Source organism: Tenebrio molitor, chromosome X (assembly GCF_963966145.1).
Source record: "Tenebrio molitor chromosome X, icTenMoli1.1, whole genome shotgun sequence".
NCBI lineage: Eukaryota > Metazoa > Arthropoda > Insecta > Coleoptera > Tenebrionidae > Tenebrio > Tenebrio molitor.
The window spans coordinates 2,439,531-2,449,376 of NC_091055.1; the positions used below are offsets into that span (position 1 = coordinate 2,439,531).

Genomic DNA, 9,846 nt, shown 5'->3' on the forward strand with positions numbered 1-9,846 from the left:
GAAATTAGAAATTTAGGAAATCGTAAAAATTATCTTAAATCCACTACGGCAACACTGCAAGGAAGGTAATGATGTACGAGTACCTACTATGATTTTTGCAATATGTAATTGATTTTTTGTCTGAAAAATGTTTTCCATATTTTTTTCATGTACATTTAAACATCCTCGATAGGGTAGTAAGTACATAGTGAGTGCGCCATTTTCGGGCCACCTGTATTTTTGTCGATCATAAATTGAGTCTAAAGTGTACAATTTTGGCAAAATGTACTGTTTTTCTTTCGTTGCTTCCCCTTAAAGAAAAGAGTTTGGAAAATGTGTCTCGAAATTGCCAAAATAGGTAGGTATGAAAAGCTTCAAATGCGATTTTTTCGAAACTATGTTTTTTTTAAAATCCACCGATTGATTTTAAACTTGTTACGTAATTTCAGTGCACGTCTGCATCAGTCAAAAAAAATCAACATCGATTTTCAAAATACACATTTCGCTGTTGTTTCTCTTTTTGGTACCGGCTGCAGCCACACTTACGCTGATTAAAAGATTTATTCGGTTTTTTCGTGACGGAGAGAACAGCTGGAAGGGTGGCGGCGGCCATTTGGAAATTTTTTCGGGTTTGTATTCGATCGTTCGAGACAAAAATCTCAAAAAAGGAGGAAAGATCGTGAAAAAAAATGTTGATCGATTGAGATTGAAAGGGGGGGATGGTATTTTCGTGGGGCGTGTAGTTTTGTCGGTGGCCGAGAAAGCATGAGTGCGTAGTTAATAGTTAATTTGGGTTTCTGGTGCGAAGCTTATTGCGGGCGAATCAGTCGTTAGTTTCGGTTAGCGAAATCGCAGCGCTTAGAGCTTTGCCGCAATAATTCGTCGATGTATTATTCATCGTCGTCGAAGAGTGGGTGTTCGTCGACGGGAACGTCCCGTGCGTGGAGCGGAAAGCGGTCCCGCGAAGAGGTGCACGCCTCTGAGACGGTGTCTCGGCGTTCCGGCTTCGGCGCCGCTGCGAGTTCGGCGCCGCCACCGACGCTCGCCATGTTGGATCGGCGCACGACGCCGGTCGCCGGTCGGGAGGCGTAAGGCGCAACCTCTCAGTCCACGTACGGACCGTGCGAGCGAACCCTCACGCCATCGCCTCGACGTCCAGCGTCAGTAACCGCGTCCGGCGTTCCGCGATCGCTCGTCGAGATGGGTGCAGCGTACGGAGAGCGGAGTGAGCGAGTGCGGCGGAGTGTTCGAGTGCGGCAGTGAAGAGCCAGCTCTCCGAGGGTGCTCCGGCCAGCGGACCCGGCGCCATGGCGCGCGCCCTTTAGGACTCGGCCACCGGGCATGGCCCAAGGCTCGGCTGCGGCGGGCACGTGTGCCGACAGCTACCTTCATGGCCATTGATAAAGGTAGGCGCTGACGTCAGGCCGCTCCACGCTCTCGCCGCCCCTCCCCGGCCCCGCGATCAATACACGCAGCCCGGCCCGGGAGCGCGGACCGCAACAAGTGCGGCGGCGAAGGCGACGCCGCCGCCGACGACTCCCGTGGACGCCCGCGAACGGCCCCACGTCCGCCGGGGCCCTCGCCGAGGACCTGGACCGCGAACACGCGCGCCGGCTATCGACCGACCCACTTTTTATACGTTGGGGCATAACGATTTTACTCCACTAACAAAGCCGATTTCTTGATGGGATGTCGACGTCGCACCAGGTCCTCCGCATGATCCCTTAAACGTACGGTCACGCTCGCTTTTTACTAAATACAACACCACTAACACCACGGACAAAGGAAAATTGATTGCGCCCGACCAACGACTAAATCTGTTTATTGAGCTTTCACAAACGATTACTCTAAAGGATAATTAATTGTTTCTCACTTGAAGTCGGCCAGATGGCAGACGTTTCGTCCCAAACAAGAAACGATAAATTATCTCACATCATCCGGTTCGACTTTTCTCCTCGCAATTTTCCTTCCGCTAATTATTATTTTTTTTCTTACAGCTCGACCCGGACCACCACATAGCAACAATTTCGCAAACACCTTATCTAACTGTATATACACATAAAATAATGTACGTTACTATTTCGTGACTGTTGTTAATAAACCTCGGGACCAAAAACATTTTTCTTATTGTTATTATTATCATCATTATTACTACCACCATTACCATTATTATGTACCATTAATATCGGTGTCGTTATTCCAACGAAAATTCGATACATGTTCAAAACGAACCCGGCTCGTAGTGAAATTCCTAAGTGTTGTTTAAGTAGCCGAGTACTAATCAATAAGCAATTAGAGTATTCCATGTTTTCATATCGTCGTCGTATACGTGAATCGATTGTATGTTTTTCGATATTTTTTTAACTGTATATTCGTGATCGTAAGTAGGATTTTTGGAGAGTGTGTCGCAGTTTTGTTCACGAAATAATAGAATGACTGGAAAAGCAAAGCTGGACCTAATCCCATGATAAGATGTTGGGATTTATCGCCGCCTATTTCCAACAATTGTAGTCGTTCTACAGTTTCATTGTATTGCTAAGTATAGGAACAATGTTACGCAATACAATGCCAAATTGACTACACAAAACGTCAATCGGAAGATAATATTGAACGTGATGTAAAATCGTAATACACGAAAATGTTATTAGTAATTATCAATATTGTCGTTTTATCAGTTAATATTCGCATTTGTTGGAATGGTAGAATTGGGAGTTATGAAAAAAAATGATCGAGGGAGTTTTGGGCGTTGAACAGTCTGTTCGCAGTCTTGATGAAAACGGATGTTTTTGCACTTCCTAAAGTACCGCTGTATTTATTTAAAATAATGGAGGAGAAGAGAGTAAATATTTTATGAGGAGAAAATAGAACGCTGGAAGTAAAACGGACGAATTTATTGGTTTTTTTAATTTGTATTTTTTTTTTATCGCGACTTTTGCCACGTACCACCACGTGAAATAAAATTTTTAGTAGGATTTTGAAGAGTTCGCGATGCAAACAAAATGCGGGTCCTTGTTCGAGGTTGAGCGTGACCGTACAGATTGCCTCGTCGGATTATAACGTTATTTTTACAGCAGCAGTGCCGAATAATAAAACTGTATTATAAACCCATAAAATTTTACATTGGTCCGTCGATTTTCGCTGAATGGACTAAAATTAGGTGGGCGATCAGGATTGGGAGTAATGAAGCTTTGAATTTGTTTGCAGATGTCTTGTAGCGTAACTGAGCGGGTGACGGAGAACAGAGCGGGGCCTGGGGGTGGGCCGCCGACCGGTCCAGGAGCTACAGCCGGGGCGGGCTGCCGACTGCGAGGGTCCAGCACCGCCAGCCTCGCCACCCCTCCCAACTCCAGAGCAGGACCCCCGGCCTCGGCGGGGACACAATCGGGCCCCCAGAACGGCCCGCAACCCGGCCAAGGCGCCCCGCTGCGCCCCAAGCCCTGCTGCCTCTGCTGGTGCTGCTGCTGCAGCTGTTCCTGGTAATTAAAACGCGATCACCCACCACCCGGCCGGCGACACTCGCGGAATACCCCGACCGATATTTGCGTGTGCTCCTTTCTGAACAAATAAACCGCAGCGCCTCCATAATCTTAACACTCAAACGAGATCGCCGCATTATTTATATTACAGAAATATATTTCTTACGTAAATTCATAAATTATTTCCACTCTGTGCACGGACCCACCGTCTAATTGCACCCACACTCCCCGATAATTACAAGGGCCGCGGCTGCCTCTTTCGATCTACCAATTAGCCGACATCGTTTATTTATATCGAGCGTAATGGAGATAATTAACGCGTTACTACACACTACAATAAGTTTGCGTTTGCGTTGCCTCGTTTTAACGAGGGTAAATAGAAAGGTGTGATGCGGTGTTAATTTTATTCGGATGGTTAATCACATTTCTGTACGTGTTAACGCACCGCGTCATACTCCATCGTACTCCTTTCACAAGAAAACAAACATTTTTAACGCAACTCCAGGACCTCCACCGATCGTGGATCGTCAACTTTAATATTCGCCTTGATTTCAGTTCAACCCCTGGAAAAGGAAACGATGAAAATGGCCCTAGAAGAAATTCCAATAACTCAGATCTTTTAAATTGTGATGGAGATCCGCCGTGAGTACTTTTTTCATGTAGAATTTTTTTTACGCGTAAAAGCTGTTCCACTGAGGCTCGCGATAACCTCGTATTTTCGAATTTAAACTTTTCCCTTTAACCACAAAAAAATCTTCTTTGGAGCAGTTTGTACGTGAAATTGGCAATCACGACGCTAACGCCGCTCTTTCCAGTCCTTCTTTGGAGGAAATCAGAAGTTGGGGTAGATCTTTCGATAAACTTATGCGGAGTCCCGGTAAGTGTTGCGAGCGACCCTCGATCGTCGACGACTCACTTTCGTTATGTTCGTTTCCAGCTGGACGAAAAGTTTTTAGAGATTTCCTACGGTGTGAATACTCGGAAGAAAATATACTGTTCTGGCTGGCCTGCGAGGAATTGAAGAGAGAGAACAATCCGGAGGTCGTCGAGGAGAAAGCAAGGATCATATACGACGATTACATTTCGATTCTGTCACCTAGAGAGGTAAGTCATCGATTTTCCTAGTCTTTCCCATTCAAGATCCCTGGACCTATGACAATATTACTATGCCTGCCGCTAGACAATAACCAGATTGCGTCCGATTAAGAAAATTCCACCGCTCCCGTGCTATTTCCGGGGCAATTCAATCTCCAGACACGAATTTATAGACACAGTCACGATATTAGTGTACGCAAACGTGATTGTTGAACCCTTTGATGTGTTCCAGTCGCCAACCAAATCGAGCGACGCATTCGACGCCATATTAACTATCAAACGCGAACTTTCGACCGCTCCCTAAATTTTTATGAGCCGATGCTCTCCTCCAGAACCTCCACCGTTCGTTCGTCAAAGTTTTTACCGAAATTGAGTTGCTCGATCCGGACGCCGCAAATTACCTCCTTCAAAAAAGGAACTTGATTGTTAATTATTGCCCAGATTGCTTTTCTAACTCGCTCCGTTCGGATCCCGAAAATTTCGAATAAATTGTCCATCGTCGCGATGGATTATTTTCACCAACAAATAAAATTACAACTGAGCTTGATAGCAACGATCGACTACATTTAAAAAAAATCCAAATTTCACCTGTTCTACTCGTCTTAAAAAAACAACGAGTTGTTTCTTCATCAGTACAAAAGTGGCCGTGGTTGGTACTAAAAATAGAAATAAAAAACAAAAAATTGAGATAAGTGTGGTATTATGAAAGAAAAGAAAATTTTGACTGGTATAGTGGTAGGAAACGATTAGAACATCGTCATTATAAAATAAGGCGATTGCCTCTTACAATGGTTTATGGCTTGTCCGTAAAGATGTCGTAAATACTACCTGATTATTGGATTTTCCGGGCCCTTTTAGGCACCTATCAAGATCACTAATTACCCCCAAATAAGAGTACGGTAAAGTAATAACGGGGAAAATAGGTATAAAATTTTAAGAGAGAAAACTTTTAACTGTGACAGCAAGCAGCAAGCATATAGGTAGAAAAAGCATATTATTCAAAAATATTTGTCAGTACAGGACTCTTAAAATTGCAAAGCACAAATGCGTTAAAAACTCCCAGTAAGAAATGATTAAATACCTTCAATTATTTGAGTAATTTATGACGGCCGAGAGTAATCGGCTGTCCCAACCGTTCCAACCCTCATAAAAGTATTAGTACGTTATACAGGGTGTCTCAAAATTCGCGAATTCCAAATTTAGAGCGTTGTAGGGGATCACTTCAGTAGTCCAAATATGGGAATTAAAAAAAAGTCGGGACTCCCCCCACAAAGATACATTGGTCTGAAGGTGCACTTTTTGCAGTGCGTTTTCTTTCAAATACAGGCTGAAAAGTTCAGTGTTTATTGTAATGTATGGTGTAGATTATTGTGGAAAATAATAATTTTTTGAAGAATAGCTTTACTTTGGAGTAAAAAAATCTTAAATTTTTGTAATTTTTCTTAAAAATGGAACGGCAACGTAGCTAGCAGTATGTTGTCACTGTGGATATGAAGGCTGCTATGTATTGAACACAATTAAAGTGCTTATATCTTCTTCAGGAAGAGCGATTTTTTTTCTAAGTATTTTTCGAGCTCTACTGGGTGCTTCCCTACCACGCTCTGAATTCGGAATTCACGAATTTTGAGACACCTGTATGTACCGGGATATCAAAAATTATCTTGGCCAAAGGTGGCCATGGATTGGAAAACGTCCGTCTCAACTTACTTCGTGTGACGATTTCTTCGGTAGCAACGATTGGCCTACCAGCACCTTTTTTATGAGTCACAGAGCCAGTTTCGCGAAACACACTTTGTAAGGCATGCATAAAAATTCTTCGGCGTTACTACAAAGTGTGGGAAGTGCTCTCGAAAATTGATTTTGACATTCAAAAAATGAGTAACACAAATGCTTCGACAATTATTTGAAAATCCATGCCCACCTTTGACCAAGATAATTGATATCCCGGTAGAAACTTGCGTAAGTCATTCGAGATATCGTTTCCTACTGCTATACCAGCCATAATGACGCGTTCACCGAAGACGCACAAGCGAAATTTGAAGTCGACCTTTCGAGCATATATAGCGTGTCCTAAAAATGGCGCACTAACGATGCACTACGGTGTAGAAGAGATTATCGTAAACGTGAGAAAAATGTTTAAAAAAATCGAATGGACTTATTTGGGGGTCTTTGAAAGTAGCACTTAAGAGGTCAAATTATTTCGAAATACATATATATAGTTATGTATTAAATTGTCATGAAAACTACCTCGAATCGTACAATTATCACATAGTACAAGATCACTACCAATATCTGATCCTGCATAATAGAGAATTTACAAGCTTTGGAAATTTCGTAGGAGATAATATACTTTGTGGTAATACAGGGTGTAACAAAAATAAGTGCATTTATTTTAACTGGTAATAGTACTCATCAATTATAACAACTTTTCTAAATAAAATTTCTTTGAATTTGAAAAATTGCATTGCCATTTGTCCACTTTTCATTTTGACGCGACGTTCACATTGAATGCAATTTTATAAATTTGAACATTTTCTTAAACAGGAATCGCAAAAACTGAATGATTTTATTCCCTTCGTATTGCATTTGATGAATAAAAAGGTCTCACTTTCGTTTGTTTTTTGTTACCACCTTGTTTTATTTCTTTATTAAATGTACCTATTTAGATTAAAATCGTTTGATAGGCTGGAAAGCAAAGTTTTAGTAAATTTAAATTAATTTTTAAAACCCTTCAGAATTTGTTTTCGAAAAAAAAAATTAGAAAAGCTGTTGTAATTGATTAGTACTGTTAATGCACTTATTTTTGTTACACCCTGTATGTACGATTCGAGGTAGTTTTCATGATAATTTAATATTATACGGGGGGTGATTCACGAATAGTGTCTGATTTATTTACAAAAATATAATTATTTTGACACATTTGATTGACACTATTGTTTCATTTTTCTGAAATCGGGTTGCTGTGATTACAAAATCTTATTCAAACTGAAAAACAGCGAAGTATTCTATGAGGGAGTAATTTATATTGCAGGAATAAAGGCCGTAAATCAGACACTATTCGTGAATCACCTTGTATATTTCGAAATAATTGACCTTTTAAGTGCCACTTTCAAAGACCCCCAAATCAGCCAATAAGTCCAATTGAATTTTTTTGACATTTTTCTCACATTTACGGTAATCTCTTCTACACCGTGGTGCATCGTTAGTGCGCCATTTTTGGGACACCCTGTACATATTTAGGTATCATGGCGACCATTTAAAAAAAACATGGTGCCCACAAAACTGCTTTTAAAGTTTGTCGTACAATTTTGATTTTTGGATTTTTTGAAACCGTGAATTCTCCAATTTTGTGAATTTTTGGACTTTCCAAACAAACGAAAAAGACGGTCCTTTATCGGGTCGCGTGGTTTTTAAGGATGCGGCGAGAAGAGGTCTTTTTTGGAATTGGGGGATCGCCGTTGCGGAGAGTGTTGTGGTGTCGGCGAAGAATCGTGAAAAGAATCGTCGCGAACGTAGGGGTTGAGGGTTGAGTCGGGGGTTGCATGATGTGTCTGTTGCAGGTGTCGCTGGACGCTCGAGTCCGCGAGATCGTGAACCGCAACATGGTGGAGCCGACCCCGCACACGTTCGACGACGCCCAGCTCCAGATCTACACGCTGATGCATCGAGATAGCTACCCGCGTTTCGTGAACTCCCCGTTGTACCGGTCTCTGGCGCAGCAGCAGCAGCAGGCGGCGCAGCAGGCCGACAAGGAGGAGCGGGCGTCGGTGGCGGCGCCGGACCAGGACGGGCCGGGGCCCCACGGGTAGCGCTCTTCCGGCCTTTGACGGCGGCCTAACGAGACCTCGAGACTCGACAGTCGACAATAACTCGGAAGTCGGAAGGGCGGCCGACGCCGAGGCGGCGCTGAGGCCACGCGCCCTCTTCGGATCATTCCTCGCTCCGGCACCGATGCACCGTCAAGTGCGTAAGTGCGTGACCGTGGACCGGTGTCGCCCCACGGACCAATCCCGGAACCGGGACAGTGACGTTACTTACTAAACCGTTATTTTGTTACCGCGTGCATTTCATAGCAATCAGACTGGACGTCACTCGTCGCTCACTTCTTAAATATTAGTGTTGTGTAATAATAACGAAGTTATGGTTCATCTCACTTCTAGGGTTAGGATAATGTGGCATAAGATTAAGTAATAATAAGGGCTACTTGTCTCACTAGTCAACCCACCCCATCCCGCCGCCACGAACCGCCACGACGCCGCTCGCCGCGACTTACAATATGAAGATGTGATATACTACGTAGCGACTCGACCACGGCGGTCAGCCCTGCCCTCATTCTACTTGCACCACACCATGTACCCCAATTATAGTACACTAATAATCGACACACTGTGAATTCATATAAATAAATATCAAATATACGTTTGTTGTCTTCATTTATAATCGCTGTTTATTTACGACCCCCCAATCAACCCTCGATCGTATGTTAAAATGTCGCCCTCGCCGTTAAATTCTTCCCTCACCATTTTTAAGGTAATCAATACCGTTCGTTGCGGAGACGTCGTTTCTTGACATACTCGTCCCAATATTGATTCGCACGTGCTTAACAAAAATCACGAGATCACGAACTTAATCCCAGGTTAGATTTTGTACAAAAACGACAAGGCACAAGATCTACCGAATTCAGATGGAACGATAATACCCTCCTTGGCTTTCTATCTGATACTTTACCCGCAACATCGTTATTAATGAAACTTTGCCATTCTCGTTAAATTTGACAAAGGAAACTTCAGCTCGTGATTAATTTATAAGGATTAGTCTCAGTCAACGGCAGGTCGGAGAGAGAAAGAGGAAACTGCAATTTTGTCGATGTACCACCCTAACGATCTTAAGACTCCGCGCATTAGGCCTTTCTCCGGAATGAAATATGGCCCGGACCTTAAACACGATCCCCGGTATTATTAAAGCGAGAAACTGTTTACGAACCCTCACCCTCCCAAAAAAAAAGCTCGACTTGACGCGACACGAACCCAATCGAATCGAATTATTTGATCTTTCGACTAATCAATCACATCAAATTAGGTGGAAATCCGCGAATTCCGCCGGATTTAACTGAATAAATTAAACGCCTTGTCAACCCCCCCGATTTAGACGTACGTCGACGGTTTCCATTTCAATTTCGAGTGAAAAGCTCCGACGTCAAGCGAAAATGGTGGATGCGCCGGTTCCCCCCGCCATTTTATGATATTGCAGTTTTCAGTTGCAGCTTTATGGGATCGAGTCGATATGAAACGATGGT

At 43.2% G+C, this 9,846-nt stretch overlaps 1 protein-coding gene across 3 annotated transcripts; it reads left to right on the top strand.

Moving 5' to 3' along the window:
- Positions 1-793: 793 nt before the first annotated feature.
- Dhit (Double hit) lies at positions 794-8,990 on the top strand. Of its 3 annotated transcripts, none has more exons than XM_069060876.1 (6): positions 794-1,385; positions 1,977-2,047; positions 3,184-3,455; positions 4,011-4,097; positions 4,271-4,559; positions 8,111-8,990. In XM_069060876.1, the coding sequence occupies exons 3-6, from the start codon at positions 3,184-3,186 to the stop codon at positions 8,357-8,359; spliced, it is 897 nt and encodes a 298-aa protein (XP_068916977.1). In that variant the 5' UTR covers positions 794-1,385; positions 1,977-2,047; the 3' UTR covers positions 8,360-8,990. The 3 variants fall into 3 exon arrangements, with proteins under 3 accessions (XP_068916977.1, XP_068916976.1, XP_068916978.1); XM_069060877.1 differs by lacking the exon at positions 1,977-2,047 and having other exon boundaries at positions 809-1,385; positions 4,271-4,332; positions 4,393-4,559; XM_069060875.1 differs by lacking the exon at positions 1,977-2,047 and having other exon boundaries at positions 798-1,385.
- The last annotated feature ends 856 nt before the right edge of the window (positions 8,991-9,846 follow it).